Here is a 27,581-nt window from a genome sequence, read left to right on the forward strand (position 1 = left end):
GGTCAACTACAGAAGAAAGAGAAGCCAATCATGACGCATTATCAGTGCGCGGGACTTTGTATTTTGAAACACAGGAGCCAATCACAGAGCAAAACAACACAGCGATTAAGTTCCACTTAGCTGCCTCAATTTGTATTACTGTGATAAGAGGAATATGGAAACAAAGTAACTAGAATGTATATGTGCAGTGTTACTGTTAGATCTTTTAATTATAAAAGGTAGCTAAATGTAATTAAATGGCACTGTCAGGTGTCTGGGGATAAAATATAATCTATTCATACCATTTTGTTAATTGTCACTGTCATTCTGAAAATAACAGGCAATGCAATGGTACTATGAATTCTGATGAAGATTGAGTTCACAACACACATTTAATTTGTTGTGGTCTTTTATTTATTATTAAATTAAGTCAACAGCAACCGGTGCCAATCCCGGATCAAAGAGCAAAGTAAATCCAGGCTGGATAAACTGCTGACGTACTGAGCCATATGCTGTGGTTCACAGGCAATATAAAGTACTTTGTCATGTTCTATCTACTGTATCTACCTACCTACCTACTAACAATCTATTGGTGATCATAATATAGGACAATAAATCGTTTTCTTTTATTTCCTATTTTGCAAATTACCATTTAAACAAAAACAAATTATTTATCAAAATATCACGGTCAAACATGTATTGTTGACAGACGGGTTACAGTCCATGGTAGTCACCTTGCTCTAAGTTAATGGCTTGCAATTAAATTGACCATAACATTCTCATGCTATTCTACTAACACACATAAATATTAGTTAAACAGTTACTGATTTATATTGATTAAGGATGTGCCCTTGCGAGACCATGAAAAAGGCCACTTCATCATTGCACTAGTGGGGAATGAGCCACACTACTTTTCCTCTGGTTCGTTATCAGATCACTGTTCAAAGACAAAACCCTGTTGTTAAACAACAGTGCAAAGCTCTACATCACTGTGCCTGTGAGAGGCATGTTGTTGGCGAGTCTTAACATCTTACGTGGAGGAATGGTTAGTGCCATCTGTGGCATTCAGATTCTAGTTTCTGTAGAATGAGTTATTCTATACATATGCAGCATTTATTAACAACCTGTGGGTATGACCTTTCAACTAAACCATATCATGCACATTGTCAATTTTGCTGATCTGATTTTCTGAGTAAACAGTCTGCAACGTGATGTAGACATCATCACCATCATCACCAAAGCCCTCAAGTTATCACCTAATTAGAACTGAGACTCAGAGCTCAGTATAAGCCTAAAAGTCTATGGTATAAACTGTACACACAACCTAGGCTAAGGGAATGGAAATAGTATGTAGTTAACTTGCTAGTAAAAATAATTCAACAGCTTAAAAAACATCAACATACTGATCAGATGGAATGTCATACATAACTATACACCCACATTCATACCTATTTGGTCAAAATATGTGTCCATTCAGTAACTATTTTCTCAGCTTCAAAACCATTTGCAGAGACATTTCTGATGTCAAAACCTATTTGGAATATGTCAAGTAGACATAACATAAAATTGCTTAAATATCATAGCTTTTTTTAAACAATTCTCCACCTCGCTTTCACAATGGAGAAATTAATTGAGCATTTACTTTTAGTGTGTTAGCTACTTGTTTTATCCTATTAATCATTTAGTGTACTTATTACTTTAGAATAAACGAATGCATTAATACTGGATGTAGTTCAGCTGATATGCTATAGCATACTTGTGAGGGCTTATTTGATGATCATTATATGTTACAGTACTCTTGATCCAGTAGCAGAGGTCTGCGAAGTATAGTATGGCTGTAGTGAGGTGGTCTCATAGAGATAGATAGAGGACTCATCTTTATATCTGTGCCATTATAGCGTCTGTGACAGCATGGGCAGCGCCATTGAGGCTACAACCCATAGGAATCCCCACCCTGTTGACTACTTTGATTACTTTAAAATGCTGGAAGCATGGTGGAAGCCTTTAATGGTGCTGCCCATGCGAAAACGGCCTTTTGGCCACTAGAGGCCTCTGTTATTGTCTATGGGTGGTCTGAAACAGAGGCAGCTCTGTTTGGTGCATCAGCAACATAGGGTTCTGACCATAGACATATAAATTAAAATTCTTATTCTATTTCTATGGTTCTGACCCTGTACAACCTCAGCTGTTGGAGTAGCAGTGAGGTGGAACAGCCAAAGGCCAATACATGGTTTCTACAGACACTTGGTGGTTGCTTTTCTTCCTACAGGAATGTGTCATGCCAAGCAGGAGTGTGTGACGCAGCAAGTCCCCTGCAGTGCTGTCTACTGGTTGTGGGCATGGCACCTTATCGTTGTGGGGCCTCAGTCCTCAGCCTTACTCTATAACCCGCCTGTCAAACTACGTTTGTCAAACAAAGGTCTGAACAGGAGTGATGGAGCGGGTGGGCGAGCCCGCCCTCTCAGAGGAGGCAGAGCGATTGGTCACATCTCTCTGCAGCTTCTCCACCCTCTTCTGAAGCTCCGCCCGCTTCGCCAGCAGCTCCTTGTAGCGCTGGTGAACAGGCTCCTGGGAATAAGGTACACAAACAATAGTGGTCAACACTAGAACATAACTATGCTATAACAAGCATATGAACTGCCATTTATACTCATAATAACAAGGCAACAGTAACCATGTCATCCACGTGGTCCTCTGTAGCTCAACTGGTAGAGCACGGCGCTTGAAACGCCAAGGTAGTGGGTTCGAGCCCCGGGACCACCCATACACAAAAATGTATGCATGCATGACTGTAAGTCGCTTTGGATAAAAGCGTCTGCTAAATGGCATATTATTATTATTATTATTATCCCCCACAAATGATGCAGCCCCCCCAGGCCAATTGAGATATTGTGTGTGAGTAACACATTTTTGTTAATTACTATAGCTCCCACCTTGGGCCAATCAGTGTAATTTTGTAAATGCCGGTTCTTTATGGCAATACGCATCATTAACCCAACTTTGGTCGAAATCGGGCCAGTGCTGTCTGAGATATCGAGTGTGACTAACATACTAACGGACAGAGAGAGATCCATAGACCCCTCCCCGATTTCATTCAGGGAGACAATTATACAAGATAGCATAAATATTACTACTATCACCATTATTATTCCTACTATGAAAGTGAGGTATTTTGCCCAGACCTGTGGCCTCATGCGAGGATTCCAGCGGATGTAGTAGCCCACCCAGAGCTCCAGGTGGCGCATGCTGACCACTGGGAACAGCACATGGTTAGAATAGTTGACATACAGAGGGTTGGTGAACTCCTCTAGCTGGCTGTTGATGTAGGCCCACAGAGAAACTGTCTTCTTAGGCAGCTCCTGCAGAACAATTAGATGTATGAGATGTTGGTTTTAACATTTGCAAATAAAACATATCACTTAGCATATTCCTATTAGCACTGTTTGAACAACCGTGTATGAAATGTCATCCATGAGAGACAGTCAAATAAACAAGTTTAGTTTCAGGTTTTCTGAATTGCACTCCATCCCAGTGGTGTTTAAACCTAACATATAGTCTGCACTCTCACCTCCTTCACCCTTTGCTGTTCACTGTTACACATGAATGTCCCAAACAGGCAGCTGTACAGGTGGTCCAGGATGGTGACCAGGAAGTACTCGTTGAACTCAAAGGCTGCAGGAAACTAGACAACAACAGTTAAATTATAATCCATATACAATCAGGAGAATCCAGAGGGATTATGTACATCAGTAAAACATCCCCTGTGTAATTTGTGTACCTTATTACTAGGGCCTGGAATTTTTTCTGGTCAGGTCACGACTACACATCAACACCCCCAACCAGTGATGTCACTCACCTGTCGGGTAATCTGCCACACACAGTCAATGAACTGCAGGAAGACAGGCGAGCGGTCTGCGTCTGTGTGGTTCTTATCCCCATGACCGATCCTCTGGAAGGAGAGGGGGGAAGAGGGAGAAGAACAGGAAGTCAAGTGACCGTAATGGCTGAACAAAACACAAGAAACAGGAAGGGTAAAGCTGTGCCATGCACGATGGTTGACCCATGTCAAATCAAATCAAATCAAATTTTATTGGTCACATACACATATTTAGCAGATGTTATTGTGGGTGTAGCGAAATGCTTGTGTTCCTAGCTCCAACAGTGCAGTTATATCTAACAATTCACAACAACACACACAAATCTAAAAGTAAAATAATGGAATTAAGAAATATATAAATATTAGGACGAGCAATGTTGGAGTGGCATTGACTCAAATACAGTAGAATAGAAAATGAGGAAATGAGTAAGGAAATTAGGAAGCCACCCAGAGTTTCAAACCATTTCAACTTCTCTTACCACATGAGAATGGCCAAAGCATTTCCAAAATGTAAATGAATAATCAAGAGAATGTGTCCCAAGTGTTGTGGCTTGGTATAAGGAACACTACACAGTGAGAGGGAGTAAAGGCTTATTTACCAGCTGGAAGCGGTGGCCAAAGCTCAGCCACTCTTTCTCCAGCAGCACCTGGAAGCCGCGGATGGTGCGGTAGTGTCCGTCCAGCATCATCATGGCCAGGGAGGTGAGCTGGGCCGTACGGTCCCATCCATCACTGCAGTGAACTACCACTGACGTCTTCCCAGACTCCACCTTGTCTGCAATACGCAGCGCCCCAGCCAGGATCAGCTACACAGGGCACAGACAGACAGGTTCAACAAATAATCTCAACCATGATTTTTTTTCTCTCCCTTCTGTCCTCACCTTGATGTGCTCCAGCCAATGAGTGGACTCGAGGTTGGAGAGCCAATGGGACTCCTCGATGTTGGGATAGACCACCTCCTTCAGTTTGCGCAGTGACTCTCTCATTACGTGGATGTTGTGGATATCCAAGAACACCAGCTCTGCATTCTGATATGCATCCTCACTCTCATAGCCACCCCCTTTCATCTGAGGAGAACGCAGAGAATGTAGTCATCTCTTGGAATTGAATATACTCTGAATAGTTTTCATAATTACAGAATGTGAGAGGAGATCAAAATCAAATCCAAATAAAATAACGCTATGGGTTGAGCATTGAACAGTATAGGCATTGGGTGTGGGAAATTCACTTAGACTCAAAATAAAACATGATTATTATTACTAATTACATACCTTGTTGGCGGCAGCATTGACGCTAGGCCTGGCATCGAAGATGAAGAGCTTGTGGGACTGAGCGTTGGCATCCATGATGGCCTGGAGGTACTTCTCATCGTCTTTGCTGCGCTTGCCGTTGACCCCGACCATGGGCTGACTACAGCGGGTCACTGTGGCCTGGCTCTCTGGGTGGATCCACGACAGCACCTGCACAGCACACAGCCGAGGCATTGGCACGGAGAGTAACACAAGACCACAGGCACTACATCAACGTACTACTACAGAGGTACCACAGACAGTTAAAGAGTGGGGACAGTGTGAAGTGTAAATGTTAACTCACAGGTATCCTGCCCTTGGCTCTGAAGGCAGCCACTCTCTTCAGCTCCTCATCTGGGATGTTGACAGGCACCACCAGGGTTGATGGGTAAGTGTCACACAGCTCGTAGTGATCATTCACTTTAGTTATCCTCCAGCTCTCGTTGGGTAATCCCTATACACACACACACACACGCGAGTATAAAGACATTTCAAACAACTCATACCTAAAGCCCAGATTTTCGGAATCTTTCAAATACCTGTCTTTTGTATTCCGCTTGAGCATCATACACTTTCCAACCATTTTCAGGATAGACCTGCCCATACTCAAAGGCAAAGGTTGGCTGTGGATGACAGAGGGAAAAAACAGTCAGTCAGTTGGCCCTGGGCCTTTACATACAGCACACAGAAACAGACCATGGGCAGCAGACCTAGTGACTCACTCACCAGACCATTGGAAACAGGAAAGGCAAATTTCATCAGGATCTCGAAAATTGACTTCCTGAGTGAGTCCTCCATCTGCTTGTGTGCAAACCGCAGATTACGGATATCCTGAGGAGATAGATTGACAAGTCACTGTAACCACTGTCAATTACACACAGAGAAAGAAGAAGTACACTAGAGTGCAGTGATTAGAGTCCGAAGTAAGTATAAGAAAAATAAGAAAAATGCCTGTTCTCTTTGAGAGCAACAAAGATATTATATAATAGTACAAACATCAGGTAAGGGATGTTCCAGACATTTTTGTGGTGGTCACTGCTCACCTTGCAGACCAGCCCATAGGAGACCTCACCACGGCTAGATGCACCTCCTATCTTCTCCACACGGCTCACTACCCCCAGGGGCAAGTCCAGCACAAACGCTGGTTCCTAGGAGACAATGGAAATAATAATAACACTGACTTGACATCCTGAAGGGTGGAATGGAGACAGATCGAAAGCTAAAAAGTATACCCTGTCCATGCATTTGAAGAACAGTCTGTAGTTGGTGACAGTCAATGTCCCCCTCAGTGCACCGATGTAAGGACAAATGTAGGTGACATCTTTGGCTGTTAGAAAATAAAAATAAAAGTTTAAGCAGGTCATTACATTAAACCCGAAATAACCCATAGCTGGGGGGTGGGGGAGATCACCTACCCATGTCTTGCACACTTTCCTTTGGTAGTAACTGTGGTTCTTCTTTGTTTGAATCCCTGAGCACCTGTATATAAAACAATATCCCATGTATAGGTAAAACATACAGAGTAGCCAATAGCACATAGCAAGTTGATTATTTTTACTTAAACGCCAACACAAATCTTTGAGGGAAGAGGGATGGAAGACTATACCTTGGCAACTGCTTTAGGTCTGCCCTGAAATCATTAGGAGAAAAGCAAGAGGGTTAAACGCAGACATGTTTAAGATGCTATTGCTACATTAGTAGACCTAAATCTATGTAAAGTTGTAGGTGAAAAGCCATGTACCAACCCGTAGCTCTGGGGAGAACTCTGTTGAGGTGGACACGTTGTCAGAAGACATTGCATAGGGGGTCTTGGCAGCGTGAGTGGACCGGTCAGAACGAGACGTGGAGGTACTGTCAAGAGAATGGCAGAATACATAATGAGCAGTATGAAATAATACCATACCAAAATTGCTAAAGCAGAAACGAAATGGCTGGCACCAAGCCCAGGGGACTGGAGAATAGATCCACTCTGTATGTTACAGACCCTCTCTGTTTTTCAGTCCCCTGGGCTACTTGTACCCAGACTAGATGACTGTGGAATCTGCCATTATGTCTAGCTAACTAGATAACGTTAGTAGTATAAAATAAGGCTGCTTTCTTGGGCAAACTGTTTACCTTCTCGGGCTGCCTGCTATAGCGACTTTTGTAACCCGAATCACAGTATGGTTTAGCTGATACATCAACATCTTTCATTTAATTACACTAGTATAATTAAATATCTTCACTATCGATAATTTTTCGCCACATTTAGATAGCAAGTAGTTAGACAACTATAAAAGCTCCCGTCAATCGACTACACAGGGAGCTAGTTGAACGAGCCCCACCTGGACAATGAATCTACACTGGGCTGCCTTGACGAGGATTCCTTCGAGCCCAGACTGTCGATGCTCCCGCGCTTCTCCATGGTAAATCTTGGTAAAGTTTTCAAATATATGAATTAAGAGGTCTTTGATGCGATTGGGCAGATATCTACATGCAACTGTTTTGATTCCGTCCTTGGTGAAAAGTAAATCCCAGGTACAGACAGGAAGCTGCCATCTTTTCCCAGAGTTCACTATCCATAATAAACAAGGGAGTGGTGTTTGGAGTTGGGGTTAGCGCCCCCTGCCGCCATTACTGGCTATTACATGTAGCCCACCCTTATCATCATCATTATCAACAGCAACATGCTTCTTATGTGGAGAGAAGGTGAAGATGAGGATTGAAAAAGGACACGTACTCAAGACATTGTGTGCAAAATATTTTACAATGTGCACAACTATTAATTAAGAACAAATATAAATATCCAGTGCATGATGTTAACATGTAGATTCAGAATTCACAGAATTATATCCATTTTTTGGTATTTGGAAATAGGAAAATGCAAACATACATACTGTACAGTACATCAACATAATAACTGAATATAGCTGTTCCAAAAACAAAATGCATATAGACCCTATGCCATTTGTACATGTCACATATTCAAAAAGCAATGTCCAAAGGGGGAGATAATCAACCCCAGATTTAGACAAAACCCTGAAAACAACATTTGGGGTTATACAGGCAAAACAGGGAATCCCCCAAAGTGGTGGTAAAGCCAATTTACCCATTTACATGTTAAGAAAAATCTGTGTGCTATCAACTTGTACATTTATAACTTTAAAAAAGATACAGTTTTACAGTATTATGCATTCCAATCACTAACATTGTTATATACACAATACCACAAAGTATATATTATCAATCCAGCAATCTCACATTGAAGGCAATTTAGACAAAGTAAGGCAAGCTTGTAACATTCTGTTTATAATGTACATGTTTTGACCTGGTAACCCTCAATACCTGCCTGTAAAGATTCACACAAAGTTCAAATATCATTGTGAGAAACTTAAGGCAAAGGATTTTTGTTGTTGTTGAAAAATAAGTTCAAAGCCTGCAGTATTCTCTTCTCCAATTATGTGTAATCAATCCTCTCCCCCTGCTGTCTGCATTGTGTTTTTCTATACCTGCTGCAATGTGACACACTCTAATTATCATTTAGATTTCTGTACACAAATCAGCCACAACACCACACGACAACCTGTAAAATAGGTGTATTTTCAGGTAATAAAATACTGATGATGTAGTTGTTAGTTTGTCTTGCTGTGTCCTAGGACTGGGCCGGAGGGCTACCATTGGTCTCATCGTCCCTTCCCTGCTCTGTCTGTCCATCCTGTTCTCCCTGTTCCGTCTGTCCATTCTGCTCGTCCTGTAGCTGCTCAAACTCTGCATCTAGGTAGTCCAGAGAATCGTTTCCCGGCCACCCCTTAATGTTGAGCTTGTGAGAGACCCTGCCCCACTGTTCTCTATTGCTGGCCACGGTGTCATACAGCTCTGCCGACCTGGGGAACAGGTCCTGGAGGAGTCTGCAGGAGAAGGGAGCAAAGCCGGGAGGAAAGTATAGTCAGACACAAGCTAAGGAGGGTCCACTAATATGTAATATACAATACACAACAGTTCTTATTGTCTGAGATAACAATTACACCCCTCATCTCCCAGATATGGGGGTTAGGGATCAGTCAGAGACTCACTTGTAGATGGGCATGGCTATGTGCTCCATGAAGCCAGTCTGCAGCTCTGGGATGTAGGCCTTCTCCCTGTCCATCATCTCACTGGGACGGTTCCCCATAGCCTTCTCCTGCAGCCACAAGCACAGGGACACACACACACAGGAAATTGTTCATGTTCATGTACTACATGGAGACAGAGAACAATATGATGCATACAATGTTTGGCATTCATAAAAAATTGCATACATACCAGATCTCCTTGAGAAAAGAATTCCTTGTAAATGAGTCCCTGTAACAAAAACAGACATGAGTTTCATGTGAACATACTGCATGGAGGCCTATGCCATTTTACTAAGAACAATCAAATGGATCTAAATGCAATAAAGAAGGTGGGAACACAGTTGGTTTAGGGGCGGCAGGTAGCCTCAAGGTTAGAGCGTTGGGCCAGTAACCGAAAGGTTTCTGTTTCAACTCCCGGAGCCGACAAGGTGAAAATAAAAATATATCGCTGTGCCCTTGAGCAAGACTAATTGCTCCAGGGGTGTGACCCTACGGGTGTCTCAGGGGGAGTTGGGATATGCAACAAAAAAAAACATTTCACACTTGTGTATAAAAGGAAAAATATAAGCACCCCCAAATTATTATTATTATTAGAGGAGTCAGATCTGAGTGGGTTCTTACTGCGATCTTCCAGGTGGTCTTCCAGTCCTTGGTCTGGTCAGAGAGGTCACAGGAGGTCATGATCAGGCACAGTAGCAGGTTATGGTGCTGAGGGTCTTTGGTGTTGTAGCCCACTGGAAGACACAACAGACAGAAGGATTCTAAATAGAAATGGAAGAGCTGTAGAAGCTAATAACTACCTACCTACCTACCGCTTATAAGACACACAGACAGGATGTATGGGGAGGGGGGGTGACTTACCAACTGCCATTTTCTGCAGATCCTTCAGGATCCGCAGGTGATGAGCCAAGTCTGTGGCCAGGATGATGTCCCTCATCAGGTCAAGCATCCTCTGGTAGTCCTGGCAACCAAAAGACAACACAGAAACATTCAAAATAGTACAAAACCAACTAGAAACCTCATGAGAAAAGAGGAATGTCCTTACATTGCCTTTGTCTTACTTTTCTGGAGAACTTCTCAAAGATATTGCAGCCCTGGGTGTTGAGGATGGCGATTGCCTGAGCAAAGTGGTGTCTCTGGAAATGAAAACCAATAGTCAGTGGTGAGGCTGCAATTACATTTCATATCCACTAGAGGATAGCAAAGACCCAGTGCGCAATCAACTCATGTTTTTACCTTTTCCCTTCAGATGAGGGACACGCATAATACATTTCTGTTTCATGAAACTTTGTGTTTACCTCCAGCACAGATCCCTCAGAACTATACAGGCCAGCCAACACAGATTTCTGGAGAAGAGAAGAGAAACAGATAGTTTTTGTAATGCATGCTTCAGTGGCAGTTTGTGTGATTCCAGTAAGCAAAATATATTTTAGGTTCTGAATGAAAGGTGAAAAGACCGTCTTTTCCGGACGTTTAAATTACATACTTTACGGACGTTTAAAATACATATTTTCCGGACGTTTAAAATACGTATTTTCTGGAAGTTAAAAATAGAAAATACGTAATTTACAGATGTTGAAAATACATATTTCTTGGTAATTGATTCTATGGCTAAATGTAAAGGGCAACTCCGCCACTTTTAACATTTGGGTTGTTATTATTAAGTATTTAGTGATGTCCTACATAGTGTGTATTATTATGATTTCATGTCTATTGACTGTTTATTGATGAGCAAAACTGTAAATTGCTTCTCTGTGAAGTTTTCAAGTAGAATCTCTGAGATGACTAATCAAATAAATTATGGATAGTCCTTTTCAGCTATCTATATAACCTGTCTGTAGTTTTCTGATCATATTGGAACTCCCTGCTATATATTGCTATGATTGTCTTCCTCCAAAAACCTATAGAATGATATTTATAGTCAGTTTACTCCAATAATGTTATGTTGTTCAAGGCTCAAACTCCCATGACTCCATTTGGCAAAACCACTCCCACCATCACAGACGAAGTTGCAGCTCTGGCCATTGCGTCCTTTCCAAATAACCTATATTTTCGTAGTGAATTACTTGTAAACTTTTTATTAGTTCCAATAGCTCTACAGTGTTGTTGGATGGTTGATTGAAACATCGCTAAGGCTGTATTTGGCTGTTAATGTTGAAAACATTTCAGATGCAGCAGGGTTAGCTACTTTACGTAGCTAGCTAGCATTGCTAATGTTAGCACCAAAGATACAGGCTTTAAACATGAGAGACTAGGATCCTGTAGTGATTTGCCTATACATTTCATAATAAATGCTGTGTAATAAATGTTGTGTTCTAACAGGCCTACGTGTGGTTTGAACTGTTGTTTAAGACAGTCATTAAGATTAAACTTGGCTATTATTGTTGCAAACACTATTATTTTGGGTGTAGCAGTCGGGCTAGCTAGCATGCGATCTGGAGGCACAGTACAGAGGGTGTGATGCAATAGCGGAGCCTCCGAAGGCTTGCGGAGGCCAAATCGAGCTCTGTACCGCATCACCGTGCACCTCCCAAATGTTGTAACAATTACATGATTGGTTGAAGGTAGGTGGGGGCGGTACATCCTGTATAAATACAAACTCACTTCCTGACAACTTCCTTGGAGAGTACCGGGCGACACAGAGCGTAATGAGTGACGGTGGATGGTGGTTGGAAGAGCGCACTTATTTCAAATGGAAAAGCGTCGTGGTAGCTATTGATAAAGAAGAACATCAAGACGCGCTCTGTGGGATGCACTGTTGAGCGCTACATCCCGAGGGGTTTGTGCTGATTGCCAGTTAAATGGCGTCCCTTGAGAAGGCAAGAACAAGATGTATGTCAGCAGAAGTGCAGTATTATCATAAGGAGACGTATACTTGGAATACGGAGGAGGAATGGAGGGAAAAAGAGAGGCAGAGGAGGTCTAAGAGAGCGAGGGAGAAATAGGGTGAGATTGAGTTGGTAAAAAATGGCGGGAAAAAGGGAGATGGTTTGTTAAAGAAGAATGGTAGAAAGTATAAGCAGAGTGAGCTGAAGACAGGAGGAGAAATGGAAGTGAATGAGGGTGAAGTATCGGAGGTGGTAGGTGTGGTGAAGTTCTCGGAGCCTGAGGTTACACGAGGGTCAGGATAAAGATGAGTCTGTAACAGTAGGAATGAAGTTTTTGGAAAAGGTGGAACCTTGTCTTTTGGCTGATCCATTTGTGGTTTCAGGGTGGGTGAAAACAGAGTTGGGTGCTGTGGAATCGGTGAGGGTAACAATAATTGTTTGTGTTTCTGCTCATCAGAGGGAGCAGGTGTCCGTGTTAAACTAATGGTGGCAAGAGATTACTGGGGTAGCAGTAAATGTAAAAGTTGACCAACTGAAGGGGAAGATTCCCGGTGTTTGTGATGCTCGTCGTTTGGTGCGACACAGACAGGGTGGCATGAGTGGTGAAACAGAAGAGTCGTTATCTGTTCTTTTGAGTTTTGATGTTGAGTCTTTGCCCGACAAAGTGATGTTAGTATATATAAGTTATCTTGTAAGAGCTTTTGTGCCGAATACATTACATTGTTACAGGTGTCAAACTTATGGGCATGTGGCAGCAGTGTGTAGGAGGGAGGTTCCTAGGTGTGAGAAGTCTGCAGAAGGGCATGAGACAAAGGAATGTGTAGCATCGGGGAAAGTAGTGGTATCTGTTAATTGTAGGGGTGCCCATGGGGCTGGGGATCAGAAATGTCCCGTGCGAGAGAGGCAGGTTGAGGTTTCCAGGGTTAGAGTAGTGCAGAAGTTGTCATATGCTGAGGCAGTGAAGAAAGTAGAGGAAGATGGGTCAAGGGGGAGGGATCCTGAGAGGAGTGGTGTGAGTAGTACAGAGGGATAGGCCAACAAGTGATATATGTTTCAGTAAGATTGGATTTTTAGCATTTATAGCAATGGTTACCAACTGTACTGCAGGGATGGAACGGAAGTTGCAGAAAATTGAGGTTGTAGTGGCAGCAGCAGAGAGGTATTTGGGTGTGCGAGACTTGACATCAGAAGAGTTACAGGGTGTGTTAAGTGGTGGTGTCCCATCCTTTCGGGTTGTTGGCCTGGGTAGGACTAAATAGATTTAAATAGTGGAGTAGGGTGGTGTTATTTTATTATTATTATTTTTTTTTTTTGTGAGTGTAGTGTTAGATGGTAGGATATTTATTTAATTTTTTCAAGCAAAGTATAAGGGAGTTCTCCAGTCTAGTAGGTGGCGGTAATGCAACATTTATTGGATGCCAACCGCTGTTAAACCTCATTGAAGAAGAAGACAACTTCCTTGTCAACAAACATGGAGAACTTTGACGAAAGGCTATCAGAACAAGTTCACAAATAAAAAACATCTTTATGATACCTCATGTAAGGAATTTCAAAGACACGAAAATTAGTTTGAAATCCTGGAAAGAGATCGGGGAGGTAATGGGTTAGAGGTCAATGGAATGCAGAGCGTGGGATAGAAGGATGCTGGATTGGCGCACATTCAACCAGTCTGATCTAACAAAGTGTAACAGGCCCACAATGTGGTTACTAAAATCTGATTTGGATATATTTGGCTATTTTCACTGCATAACATTTAGAAGTTGTCCCTTTTCAAGTTTAGAAAAAGTGACTGCTAAATGCTAACTCCCATTTGTATAAGCTGGTAACATGTAACATGGTAACATACAGAAATCGAATTTGGTAGTCAAAGTAGTTTTTAACCGTAATGCAGTTGATTGATGACGATGACATGAACATGTATTGGGGTTGACATCCATACAAGGATTATACTCCTATTCTTACCTCAACATAGTGTGATATACACATATAAACAATAGCCTAAATCTAGGATAACTTTAGGGGGCAATGGAGAGATTCGGAATGGAGATGCAGGTGGGAAAACAGTGCAGCCTTTTTACTTCATGCTATCTTGGCTGAGCTCCTATGTCAAGCACTGGGAAACGGACTACCAACATCTCAGAAGAGGTAAGGGCTTGTCTTTTCGTTTAACCTGTTGCTTGTAATTAGCTGGATGGCTATTGAGATTAGCCCTGAATCACTAGGAGTGGTGCGGTGCAGACCAATTTATTGGATGTGTATGAATGCTCTGACTTCTGCGGAGGTCGGCTTGACCATGCAGAGCCTTTTAGTCTGGGCTTGCTAGCCAGCTAAGCTAACTGCAGACTGGGCGAAGCATTGCATCCTGGGAGGTCAAATGCACCCTGGGAATTCTAGTATACTGTAGACGAGGGCAATGCAGAAGCTTCAAAAATGACAGAAACAAGGAATCGTGCAGTATGACTAACAAAAACGATAAAACATCAAAATATGTATCAAATCTTACAGTAGTGCATATACACTGAGTGTACAAAACATTAGGAATACCTGCTCTTTCCATGACATAGACTGATCAGGTGAATCCAGGTGAAAGCTGTGATCCCTTATTGATGTCACCTGTTAAATCCACTTCAATCAGTGTAGATGAAGGGGAGGAAACAGGTTATAGAAGGACTTTTAAGCCTTGAGACAATTGAGACATGGAATGTATATGTGTGCCATTCAGAGGGTGAATGGGCAAGACAAAAGATTTAAGTGCCTTTGAACAGGGTATGGTAGTAGGTGCCAGGCGCACCGGTTTGAGTGTGTCAAGAACTGTAACGCTGCTGGGTTTTTCACGCTCAACAGTTTCCCATGAATGGTCCACCAACCGAAGGACATCCAGCCAACTTGACACAACTGTGGGAAGCATTTGAGTCAACATGTGCCAGCATCCCTGTGGAACACTTTCAACACCTTGTAGAGTCCATGCACCGACGAATTGAGGCTGTTCTGAGGGCAAAAGGGGGTGCAATTCAATATTAGAAAGGTGTTCCTAATGTTTTGTACACTCAGTGTATACAGGTACTTACAGCATAATAACTGGTTATAAAGTGGTGGAATTGTCCTTTAAACTGCAAATACATTCTCAATGAAGTAAGCATTATATCACAATAATAATGTTTAAATCAATTTAATATAGGAAAGAGGAGCCAACTGAAGATTGCAACATATAATATTTATTATTGCTCCTATCTGTCACATGCACTTATGTTAAAACTGGCAGCGATGATGTTCAAAGTAGTCCAAGCTACAGAATAAACCAACAGACCACTTCAAATACAATACAATTCTCAGTAACGGTTACAGAAAAATATTTTTCTTACTATGGCTGTGATATGTTGTTGTTTATCTACCTTAGTTGAATGCATTGACTGTAAGTCGCTCTGGATAAGCGCGTCTGATGAATGAAGCCCCCAAATAAGTACAAATGTGGTCGGTCCAGACCAGACCAAATCTGAACGAATCATAGACATCTAGGCTATGTTTCACAAGTTTGAACAGCATAGTACAGTACGGCACAGTTCAGTACAGAAGAGCACAGTAGAGTATGGTACAGTGCAGTTTAATTCAGTAGAATAGAGTACAGTACAGTAGAGTACAGTACAGTTTAGTAGAGTAGAGTACATTAGAGTAAAGTAGGGTACAATACAGTACATTATACTGTACTATACTGTCCTGTACTGTACTGAGTTATACTTAACTTTTCCTTAATTTACTGTACTCTACTGTACTGTACTGTGCTGTCCTAACTTGTGAAACATATATAATAATAATAATAATAATAATAATAATATGCCATTTAGCAGACGCTTTTATCCAAAGCGACTTACAGTCATGCGTGCATACATTTTTGTGTATGGGTGGTCCCGGGGATCGAACCCACTACCTTGGCGTTACAAGCGCCGTGCTCTACCAGCTGAGCTACAGAGGACCACTATATCAATGATTGGTTCAGACCGGACCAAATCTATGTTTGGGCCAAATATAGGCCCGTCAGGACTGGACATTTGCGGATGTTGAAATCAAGGCCAGTCCGGCCCGGACCAAATCTGAACCAAACGTAGACGTCTATGATAGGTTCATATTTGGTCCGGTCCGGACGTTGAAATCAAGGCCGGTCCGGACCGCACCAAAAAAAGACGGTTGGTCCGGACAGGACCAAAAAAATACATCCAAAAGACATCGGCGTCGTTCCGTGCTTAGTGGGATATAGAAAGGTTACATACAGCATAAGTCTGTGTGTTTGTGGTATGTGGGATCTTACCGATGCCACCTGGAAGGAGTTGTTGGTCCCTCTGTGGTCCAAGTCATGACACATGCAGGACACAAAAAGAGCAAACATCTCGATGTCCCTGAAAGAGGACGCTGCAGTGTGAGTTGAAGTGTTCATGAGGGTGTTTCACTTTACCGTAACAAAGTTTTAAAATGCATTTCTCTGTGTGTTCTTACTCTAGGTAGTTGGAGAGCTCCAGGTTCTTGCAGAGGAGGTAGCAGAAATGAGAGACTGAGAATGCGTGCATCCAGTTGTGATATGGAGGATCCCTGTAGCCTCTCTTCACCATTAGACAGAACCTGGCCAGCGTGTGAATGTGAATCTTGTAGGTGTTGATGAAGCCCATGTCCTCAAACATGCTGATCACGGCCTAAAAAAAGGAGGCATGATTGAGAGACATGAGAAAACAGAAATAATAAACACTACCAGTGTCTTTCTCCAAGATTGTGTGTTGATTGTCTCACTGTGGGTGTGCAGTCGTCTGACAGGGAGCGAGGTGTGTAGGTGAAGCTGGAGAAGCTGGGGTGGATTTCCCCTACAGGCTGGATGCCCACAGTCAGTAGCCGGGTCACTTCCTCGTCTGACACCTGAGAGACAGGGTCAAAGGTCAGGACATTAACTGCCAAATATAACAATGACTGGATCTGCATTCATAGATTGAAGAGATCAGTTGAATAGGTTGAAGAGCTCTGATTGGATGCTTTACCATCATGTGGTACTTCATCATCTCATTGGCCAGCTGACTCCTAAACTGTGCTTCATCGACCCTCTTATATAGGAGGGACTGAGGAGGAACAGAAATGATGACAATATTGTTGATGACAAATTAGTGTTAATCAATTTATCAATATCCACACCAAGGACGATAACTATAACGAGATATATATATATATTTTATTGTTCTAATTCAAGTGAACAGGAGCGTTCACAGTACAACCACAACTACAAAAAGAGTGGAGAACGATTACAAGAGCTATCGTTCGGATCACTTTCAGAGCGATTATTTTCCCTGTCCCTCTGATGATAAAACATTGACAACCAATCGAAAAAGCATTGTATTGAAGCATTCTTGGTTCTAGGTGTGCGATGCTGCTCGGAGAAGAGAGAAGGCTGAGTGCATGGTAAGCTTGCCTGAATAACTGGGCATGTGTGAGCATATTGGTGGCAACATTAATTATAGGACGACTTGGGAGAATGATGATCCACGACAAACAGCGCATCAGAAGGCCATATTTTCCGATTGGTAGGCCTATCTGTTAATGCCGATACATCCTGAGTCTGACAAAACACTCACTATGACTGGCCTGCTAATATGTCTTTCTGGACCTAGCAAACTGTTGAGAATAGACCAATAACTAATCCAAATGGTTGCATAATCAATGACATTATGTAAAAGATGTGCAGGCTAAACAGCGTTTGTTGTTGAATTGCTACATTTAAAAATGAGTTTCTATATTACTTTTCATTACATGTACATTAAAGCACTGAATGGTCTGTGTTACCACCTTATTACTAGGCCTACAGCGTGCAGAAGGATGCGTTAATCAGCTGATTGACAGGTGTACTGCAGAACGATAAACTGTCTGCTGGTGTGGATGCTCGCCAGCGTTTATAGTTATGTATAATTTATCGTTATAGTTATCGTCCTTGGTTTGGATGGCCCTTTACTCTATAAAAAAAACCAGATGTCAGGTAATAATCAGTTATAAGGTCTATAGGATAAGCAAATGGGATGCCTGTGCACTCACATGAGTGATGCTGATGCCACAGTATATGGAGAAAGCTGTGGCCAAGTCCTCATCCAGGTGGGTGAACCATGGTCCATTAGTCTTGTTGACCAGCTCAGCCACGCCAATCACTTCTGAAATGACAGAGAGAGAGAGAGAGAGAGGGATAACAGAGAGAGAGGGAAAAAGAGAGCGAGAGATGAGAGATATACAATTATCAGTAGATAGATCAGAAATAGGGAGGAGGGAAAATGGAGAGAGAAAGAAAGAAAAACAGGCAGAAAAAAAGAGACAGAGACAGACCTCCGTGTTCGTCCTTTATGGGGAAGCAGAGGATGTTGCGTGTTCTGAAGCCTGTGCTGTCGTCCACGGCACGGTAGAAGAGAGGGTGGGAGTAGGCATCTGTGATGTTGAGGATCTTCCCTGTGGTGGCCACATGGCCTGCTATGCCTTGGTCAGCAGGGATACGCAGCTCTGTCTGAGACGAGAAGAAAGTGGCCATTACACTCTGGAAATAACAGCCATATACAATACCATTTTGTCTAAGCTAAAAGTCTGTGGATTAGGGCTTTGGTGGGAGTGAGTTTAGGATGACGACCTACCTCCTCATCGATAACCACTCCTCCATTAAACACCTTGGCAACCAGTTCATGACTGACACTGTCCAACAGGAACACAGAACAACTGGAGGAGAGATAGAAGGGTCATATTAATCAATGTTACTAACGCTTTTGTTACCATCCTTGTGATAGCCTTATGGTAATACAGTACTTACATTTCTGCACTGGTGAGACTCCTGGCTTCTGCAATAATCTCTTTCAGCAGGACTGATACATCATCTGGAGACATAAATAAATAACTGTTGTTATAACGGCTGACACTGATGCCTCACTGTGCCACTAAAATTAGGTTAATTATGATACGTACCCAAATGTGTGAAGAGGTTTTTGGCGACCTGAAGCAGTGCCTATATGAACCCAAACAGACACAGGTAACAGTTGAGAAGACTAGAAGTGTATTTGTGGCCTAGATAAAGATTCTCACCAAGTTAGGGATTGTGATGGACAAAGGTCAGTCACGCAGAGCAAGGCTAGCACAGTACAGTATTGGCTCAGTGGTCAATGAGTGCAGTCAGGTAGCGTCTCCTTACCTGACATTCATACTTGAGTCTCTGTTCCTTCTGGAAGGCCAGTGTGCTGGTCAGTACTGAGGATGTGTAGCGGAAACAGTGCTGCACTATGTGTTCATCCACCTCTGTGTGTCTGAAGGATGACAAACACACATACAGTATTTTACAGTAAGACACAGACATATGCAGCTACCCATGCACACACGCATACACCCACAGGCAGCCGTATGCACGCTTACGCTAACACACATAGCTCTATACCTGTCTGCTCCTTTTTTGTTGAAGGCACAGGCGAGGGCCACAACCTTGGTGGTGGCCCGACACTCAACAGGAACACACAGCATAGAGAGAACTTCAAATCCCAGAGTGCTGTTCAGCTGCTGGTGTTCCTCCTACAGTATTAGCCCAGAGAAGAAGGGAAAGGGGCAGAGATGTAGAGAACACGAGCATCAAACACATCCAAACCTACTACTTATTGTAAGACTACAAAACACTACAATACTGATCAGGAACATTTCAGTGTTCTTACTGGAGTGACGTCTTGCAGGGAGATGCTCTTCCTCTTCTGCACAGCCTGACCAAGGTGGCCAAATGTCAACTGGACCCCAGACAGATAGACAGGGTCAGGCAGAGTAAGGGGCAGCAGCAGGGACACAGGTGGTAATGTCAGAGGGATAGAAGGGCTGTGTTGTGTAACTTACTGGGAAACTGATCTCCGCCTTCAGAACCTTGTCTCCAACTACCTGAGGAATAACAAAGACATCTAACAAACTTGTCTTTGTTTGTTTATTTTTGCAACTTTTGCTTCATTTTAGATGATTGCATATTGTGTGTGTGTATGTGTACCTGACAGAACAGCTGTTGGTTATTCTCTGATACCAGAAGTAAACAGCAGCACAATGACTGAGTCTGCTCCTCCAGCTGTGAAAACAACAATACAACCGATTCAGTCAAACAGTCACTGTGTATCAATCAAACGATCAACCAGCTCTGATCATTCACAGTTTATTTATGGTTCTGGACTCACATAACGGATGACTTTAAGTTGGAGGGAGGCAGCGTCCAGGTCATACAACTCTCCTATAGTAAGGAGTGAAAGAAGCAACATAAAGTGATTACTTTATATTACTTTATAATATATTCTTATCTACTATTATCCAATACACTCAACATTGATGTGTCTACAGACAGCAAAATACAGATGTCTCCCATCCCACTATCATACCACAAAGCCTCAGGATCTGATGGTCCAGTGCACTGTAGTCCACATCAGTTGTTGTCCTCTTGTTCAGGGATAGACATGGTGTCCTGTTGACCTCTGACCCCTGGGTGAGCCTTTGACCCTGCAGAGCCTGGACTCTCTTACAGGCTACGGTGACCTGTGAGGCACAATCAGAGTTGTACCAGCAAATGTCAGCTGCATTCAGAGCAGGCCTGTTGTCTCAGAATGTGATCCCATGAAAGGACCGGTGGGTCTGGAGAAGGCACTTCATACTCACGTGTTTCTCCAGGACATCAAGGCTTTGTTCCTGAGCTATAGTGGGCAGTGTACAGCAAACCTTTTAGAATAGAGAAGACAGAGTTACAGTCATAAGAATGAAGTATTATCTTTCAGACTGTAAGGCAGAGAGGTGAGATGGTTATGTGGAGCATGCTCACCAAGAGGAGGGCGGTAGCTACGCCTTGGTCCCCATCCAGGATTGGAATGATCATCACTGGGGTGGAGGTGGAGAAGATGGAGAGAAAATTAAAGAAAAATTAGGGGGTGGAGAGGAGGGAAGTATTAGCCTGGAGGAGGACTGTGCACTGTTTTGAACTCTCCTTGAACTCTCTCAAATCGTTTCGAGTATAGTTGCTGTTGTTCACCCAGTAATACACACAGATACTGACACTGGGCGGCATGTAGCCTAGAGGTTAGCGCATTGGACCAGTAACAGAAAGCTCGCTAGTTCGAATCCCCAAGGTGAACAAATCTGTAGATGTGCCCTTGAGTTAGGCACTTCACCCGTTGGCAGACCCTGGCCGTGATCCCCCTCTCAGGGGGAGTTGGGATACGCAAAAATATTATTTCCAATTCAAATGTGTGAAATAGGACAATTATAAGCAAAAACACACCTCTTTTGTCCTGCTGCAGTGGCTCTGTTAGTCTCTCTCTCTGTTGCTCCTGCAGCTCTGAGGAAGGAAGACCCTCACACTGTACTCTCCTCTGCTGGACAACCACATCCCTGAGAGAGACAGAGATTTGATTGATTGGTCACACTTTATTTGGATAGTCCGGATTTTCCATCTGTAGATGCCCTACAGATGGCCATTCTATCAGTACACTATCTGTTGATAAGCGACTGCTTGCTAATGTTACGGTTAGGGTTAGGTTTAGAATAAGGGTTAGGGTAAGGGTTACGGCTAGGGTTAGGGTTAAGTTTAGGGTTAGGATAAGGGTTAAGGTTAGGGTTAGAGCTAGGGTTAGGGTAAGTAGGTACAGTGAGGGAAAAATGTATTTGATCCCCTGCTGATTTTGTACGTTTGCCCACTGACAAAGAAATGATCAGTCAAACATTTTAATGGTAGGTGTATTTTAACAGTGAGAGACAGAATAACAACAACAAAATCCAGAAAAACGCATGTCAAAAATGTTATAAATTGATTTGCATTTTAATGAGGGAAATAAGTATTTGACCCCTCTGCAAAACATGACTTAGTACTTGGTGGCAAAACCCTTGTTGGCAATCACAGAGGTCAGACGTTTCTTGTAGTTGGCCACCAGGTTTGCACACATCTCAGGAGGGATTTTGTCCCACTCCTCTTTGCAGATCTTCTCCAAGTCATTAAGGTTTCGAGGCTGACGTTTGGCAACTCGAACCTTCAGCTCCCTCCACATATTTTCTATTTTCTGGCTAGGCCACTCCAGGACCTTAATGTGCTTCTTCTTGAGCCACTCCTTTGTTGCCTTGGCCGTGTATTTTGGGTCATTGTCAAGATGGAATACCCATCCACGACCCATTTTCAATGCCCTGGCTGAGGGAAGGAGGTTCTCACCCAAGATTTGACGGTACATGGCCCCGTCCATCGTCCCTTTGATGCGGTGAAGTTGTCCTGTCCCCTTAGCAGAAAAACACCCCCAAAGCATAATGTTTCCACCTCCATGTTTGACGTGGGGATGGTGTTCTTGGGGTCATAGGCAGCATTCCTCCTCCTCCAAACACGGCGAGTTGAGTTGATGCCAAAGAGCTCCATTCTGGTCTCATCTGACCACAACACTTTCACCTAGTTCTCCTCTGAATCATTCAGATGTTCATTGGCAAACTTCAGATGGGCATGTATATGTGCTTTCTTGAGCAGGGGGACCTTGCGGGCGCTGCAGGATTTCAGTCCTTCACGGCGTAGTGTGTTACCAATTGTTTTCTTGGTGACTATGGTCCCAGCTGCCTTGAGATCATTGACAAGATCCTCCCGTGTAGTTCTGGGCTGATTCCTCACCATTCTCATGATCATTGCAACTCCACGAGGTGAGATCTTGCATGGAGCCCCAGGCCGAGGGAGATGGACATTTCTTTTGTGTTTCTTCCATTTGCGAATAATCACACCAACTGTTGTCACCTTCTCACCAAGCTGCTTGGCGATGGTCTTGTAGCCCATTCCAGCCTTGTGTAGGTCTACAATCATGTCCCTGACATCCTTGGAGAGCTCTTTGGTCTTGGCCATGGTGGAGAGTTTGGAATCTGATTGATTGATTGCTTCTGTGGACAGGTGTCTTTTATACGGGTAACAAACTGAGATTAGGAGCACTCCCTTTAAGAGTGTGCTCCTAATCTCAGCTCGTTACCTGTATAAAAGACACCTGGGAGCCAGAAATCTTTCTGATTGAGAGGGGGTCAAATACTTATTTCCCTCATTAAAATGCAAATCAATTTATAACATTTTTGACATGCATTTTTCAGGATTCTTTTGTTGTTATTCTGTCTCTCACTGTTCAAATAAACCTACCATTAAAATTATAGACTGATAATTTCTTTGTCAGTGGGCAAACGTACAAAATCAGCAGGGGATCAAATACTTTTTTCCCTCACTGTAGTTAGTTAGTTGAAATCTTATTGATAGTCTGTAGAGCAGCTACAGATGGACTATCCAAATAAAGTATTACCGATTTATTTAAAGGGTAGGAAGCATGGGTTTTTACTCACCAAAGTAATAACTCAGTGTGGTCAAAGACTTAGTAACTTAGTTGTAGTCATTAACTGGTTACCTATAACTACATTTTTACATATTTATTAACTTATTTCCGGATATGTTCGGAACTACCCACAATGCACTATTTTTCAACGTCATATGGAGAACCGGTGCTACCTAGCTAGTTCCAGCTGGCTAACATTAGCTACTAGCCATGCTAGCATGTAATTACATTCCAAACCAAGTGTTGGCGCTTGTGAGCTACTATGTACATCCATGCAGAAGAAACCATATAAATGAATGCGAAAAACTGCATCTGCTCTTCTCCTGTGCGTTTGGTAGTGGTAGTCGAGCGAGCTAGTAAGTGTTGTAGTATTTTTCCTTTGTCTGTAGCTAGTGTTAGTTTTCATTTCAGACCCAACAGCTTTTTTTAAAGCTCAACCCAACAGCTTTTTTAGAAGCTAAATATGCCAAGTAGTGTGTTGTTGCTGGGTGCAGTAATACCCACAAGGACAGGGTTACAACTCCTTTGTGGCCCAAAAACAAGAAGCTAGCTTTGAAGTGGGACTAGTTTGTCCGGTTGAAGCGAGTGGATTGGAGTAAGGGAACCGCGGGCACATCTACTGTATGCGGTACTCATTTCACCCCGGAGGATTTTGATGGCTATAACCAGTGGAAGACAGGATTCGGAATGAGACTCCGACTGAAACCAGGTGCTGTGCCGAGCATGAATGTGAAGCCTGCAACCTGTTCCCTACCGACCTTCCGGTACATCGCGAGTGTCAGCAATGATGGAGATAAACCAGGTAAGTTCAATGTGGTAAACCTCTAATATAGCTACACTTTATGGCTAACTTAACTAGCTATGTATTTGTACAAATTATACTGTATTTATCTATAATCTAGCTAACATTTCTAGATTGTTATATCTAGCTAGCTAACGTTTATTATAAGGTTACTACCTGTATACTAATAACGTTACAAGAAAAGCTACACTGCCTGCAATGTTTTTGACCAGCTAACTTAGCTAATGTGTCATAGCCTGTCTCTCTGCTAGCTAGCAAGCTTATCTAGCTTGTCAACTTGTGACTGTGTTCCAAAAACATGTCGACACATTGCTGGGATTGAGACATGGGAGCCAGCTTGCCTAGTTAGCTAAAGTCAGCTAAAGTTATTTTTGACGATGGTCCTGTTGGTCAATTTGTCCACCGAAAGTTGTGCGCCAAAAATTGTCCACCAAATTTTGTCAATATCATTGCATTGCATACCAAAAGTTGTCTGCCAAAATTGTCCGCAAAATTAGTACGACAAAAGTTGGTTGGCTAGCTAGCTAGGTCAATTGGTAAGCTAGCTAGCTAATTCACTTTTAGCCAGTTAGGTAACAACCTAAGCCATCTAGATAATATAACATATTAATAGAGATATTCGTTATATTATATAATATTGCTTGTATGATGTGATAAATGATAGGCAGTCTTTATAAAAAACATTACGCGTTAGGCTGATATATTACATTACAAACAATGTCACTTGAGGGAAAATGAAGACTAAATTATGACTGTCTGAAGTACAGGTCAACTGGGCACCACATCAGCTTTGCCTATTACCTGAGTCTCCCCTTCTTCTGTAGCTCATGAGGTGGTTCTTCACACCACAAGCGTCCTGTCTCTGCATCTAATAGATAGATGTATACACTGTCCTATAACAGAGACGGGGGGGCAGCCTGTTAATGAGGAGGGTAAAAACCACATACGCTCCCCTCCATATGTATTTTTGGACAGTAAAGCTATATTTTTTTATTTGGCTCTATACTCCGGCATTCTAATTTAAGATATAATGTTTCATATTAGGCGACAGTACAGAATGTCAGCTTTTGTTTTAGGGTATTTTCATACATTTCTGTTTTGAAAGCACTTTATGTCTCTAGTCCCCCCTATAATTATTTGGGCAAATTCACTTATAGTGTATTACGTTTAGTCAAAAGTTTGTATTTAGTCCCATATTCCTAGCACGCAATGACTACATCAAGCTTGTGACTCTACAAACTTGTTGGATGCATTTGCGGTTTGTTTTGGTTGTGTTTTGGATTACGTTTTGCCCAATAGGAACTGAATGGTGAATAATGTCTTGTGCCATTTTGGAGTCACTTTTATTGTAAGTAAGAATAGAAGATGTTTCTGAACACTTCTACATTCATGTGGATGCTACCATGAGTATGGATAATCATGAATGGGTCATCAATAATGATTAGTGAGAAAAAGGTTACAGAGGCACAAAGATCATACCCCCCCCAAAAATGCTAACCTCCCCTGTTAGTGGTAATGGTGAGAGGTTAGCATGATTTGTTGAAGTCTCTGTAATATTCTCACTCATCATTATTCACAATTCATTCTTAATTCTTCTTAATCATGGCATTATATTATTAATTTAGTGTTCAGAAACATCTTATCTACTCACTCAGTTCCTATTGGGCAAAACATAAGCCAAAACCTACCGCAAATGCGGCCAACAAGTTTGTAGAGTCACAAACTTGATGTAGTCATTGTGTGAAAGGAATATGGGAACAAATACTAAACTTTTGATACCCTGTAAGGGAATTTTTCCAAATACTTATGACATGGGGGGACTAGATGCATAAAGTGCTTTCCTTTCTAAACAGTAAAACAGATATATGAACATACCCTCAAATAAAGGTGACATTCTGTACTGTTGCCTGATATTAAACATTTTATTTCAATTCCAAAATGCTGGTGTATAGAGCCAAAATAAAATAAAAGTAGCTTCACTGTCCAAATATACAGTTGAAGTCGGAAGTTTACATACACTTAGGTTGGAGTCATTAAAACTTGTTTTTCAACCACTCCACAAATTTCTTTTTAACAAACTATAGTTTTGGCAAGTCGGTTAGGACATCTACTTTGTGCAAGACACAAGTAATTTTTCCAACAATTGTTTACAGACAGATTATTTCACTTATAATTCACTGTATCACAATTCCAGTGGGTCAGAAGTTTACATACATGAAGTTGACTGTGCCTTTAAACAGCTTGGAATATTCCAGAAAATTATGTCATGGATTTAGAAGCTTCTGATAGGCTAATTGACATCATTTGAGTCAATTGGAGGTGCACCTGTGGATGTATTTCAAGGCCTACATTCAAACACAGTGCCTCTTTGCTTGACATCATGGGAAAATCTAAAGAAATCAGCCAAGACCTCAGAAAAATAATTGTAGACCTCCACAAGTCTGGTTCATCCTTGGGAGCAATTTCCAATAGTATGCAAGTATAAACACCATGGGACCACGCAGCTGTCATACCGCTCAGGAAGGAGAAGCGTTTAGAGATGAACGTACTTTGGTGCGAAAAGTGCAAATCAATCCCAGAACAACAGCAAAGGACCTTGTGAAGATGCTGGAGGAAACAGGTACAAAAGTATCTATATCCACAGTAAAACGAGTCCTATATCGACATAACCTGAAAGGCCGCTCAGCAAGGAAGAAGCCACTGCTCCAAAACCGCCATAAAAAAGCCAGACTATGGTTTGCAACTGCACATGGGGACAAAGATCGTACTTTTTGGAGAAATGTCCTCTGGTCTGATAAAACAAAAATAGAACTGTTTGGCCATAATGACCATCGTTATGTTTGGAGGAAATAGGGGGGGCTTGCAAGCCGAAGAACACCATCCCAGCCGTGAAGCACAGGGGTGGCAGCATCATGCTGTTGGGGTGCTTTGCTGCAGGAGGGACTGGTGCACTTCACAAAATAGATGGCATCATGAGGAAGGAAAATTATGTGGATATATTGAAGCAACATCTCAAGACATCAGTCAGCAAGTTAAAGCTTGGTCGCAAATGGGTCTTCCAAATGGACAATGACCACAAGCATACTTCCAAAGTTGTGACAAAATGGCTTAAGGACAACAAAGTGAAGGTATTGGAGTGGCCATCACAAAGCCCTCAATCCTATAGAAAATGTGTGGGCAGAACTGAAAAAGCGTGTGCGAGCAAGGAGGCCTACAAACCTTCTCAGTTACACCAGCTCTGTCAGGAGGAATGGGCCAAAATTCACACAACTTATTGTGGGAAGCTTGTGGAAGGTTACCCAAAACGTTGGACCCAAGTTAAACAATTTAAAGGCAATGCTACCAAATACTAATTGAGTGTATGTAAACTTCTGAC

The 27,581-nt window shown here is 42.3% G+C and overlaps 2 protein-coding genes across 2 annotated transcripts in view; both read right to left on the minus strand.

The window, feature by feature from the left end:
- Positions 1–370: 370 nt before the first annotated feature.
- On the minus strand, positions 371–7,708 carry LOC121579988 (myotubularin-related protein 2). The gene is made up of 16 exons (XM_041895037.2): positions 7,470–7,708; positions 6,891–6,996; positions 6,752–6,775; positions 6,561–6,624; positions 6,378–6,472; positions 6,189–6,293; positions 5,872–5,976; positions 5,685–5,768; positions 5,450–5,599; positions 5,128–5,316; positions 4,738–4,923; positions 4,456–4,662; positions 3,836–3,928; positions 3,548–3,661; positions 3,162–3,338; positions 371–2,547 (listed from the first exon to the last, which is right to left on the minus strand). The coding sequence occupies exons 1-16, from the start codon at positions 7,547–7,549 to the stop codon at positions 2,389–2,391; spliced, it is 1,938 nt and encodes a 645-aa protein (XP_041750971.1). The 5' UTR covers positions 7,550–7,708; the 3' UTR covers positions 371–2,388.
- A 196-nt stretch (positions 7,709–7,904) lies between these two features.
- Positions 7,905–27,581, minus strand: part of LOC121579990 (cGMP-dependent 3',5'-cyclic phosphodiesterase-like) — a 50,688-nt gene continuing 31,011 nt past the window's right edge. Inside the window, exons 3-29 of the mRNA XM_041895041.2 lie at positions 25,007–25,098; positions 21,348–21,457; positions 20,892–20,947; positions 20,732–20,791; positions 20,458–20,611; positions 20,260–20,312; positions 20,079–20,153; positions 19,934–19,975; positions 19,762–19,830; positions 19,494–19,624; positions 19,254–19,365; positions 19,031–19,070; positions 18,879–18,942; positions 18,706–18,787; positions 18,407–18,581; positions 18,125–18,237; positions 17,083–17,160; positions 16,841–16,963; positions 16,553–16,746; positions 16,368–16,455; positions 10,535–10,582; positions 10,298–10,372; positions 10,098–10,197; positions 9,858–9,970; positions 9,427–9,465; positions 9,198–9,304; positions 7,905–9,032 (exon numbers count right to left, since the gene is read on the minus strand). Of these exons, the coding sequence (XP_041750975.1) occupies positions 8,777–9,032; positions 9,198–9,304; positions 9,427–9,465; positions 9,858–9,970; positions 10,098–10,197; positions 10,298–10,372; positions 10,535–10,582; positions 16,368–16,455; positions 16,553–16,746; positions 16,841–16,963; positions 17,083–17,160; positions 18,125–18,237; positions 18,407–18,581; positions 18,706–18,787; positions 18,879–18,942; positions 19,031–19,070; positions 19,254–19,365; positions 19,494–19,624; positions 19,762–19,830; positions 19,934–19,975; positions 20,079–20,153; positions 20,260–20,312; positions 20,458–20,611; positions 20,732–20,791; positions 20,892–20,947; positions 21,348–21,457; positions 25,007–25,098 (2,649 nt within the window). The 3' untranslated portion in view covers positions 7,905–8,776. The remainder of the gene's footprint in view (positions 9,033–9,197; positions 9,305–9,426; positions 9,466–9,857; positions 9,971–10,097; positions 10,198–10,297; positions 10,373–10,534; positions 10,583–16,367; positions 16,456–16,552; positions 16,747–16,840; positions 16,964–17,082; positions 17,161–18,124; positions 18,238–18,406; positions 18,582–18,705; positions 18,788–18,878; positions 18,943–19,030; positions 19,071–19,253; positions 19,366–19,493; positions 19,625–19,761; positions 19,831–19,933; positions 19,976–20,078; positions 20,154–20,259; positions 20,313–20,457; positions 20,612–20,731; positions 20,792–20,891; positions 20,948–21,347; positions 21,458–25,006; positions 25,099–27,581) is intronic.

Source organism: Coregonus clupeaformis, chromosome 13, assembly GCF_020615455.1.
Source record: "Coregonus clupeaformis isolate EN_2021a chromosome 13, ASM2061545v1, whole genome shotgun sequence".
NCBI classification, from domain to species: domain Eukaryota; kingdom Metazoa; phylum Chordata; class Actinopteri; order Salmoniformes; family Salmonidae; genus Coregonus; species Coregonus clupeaformis.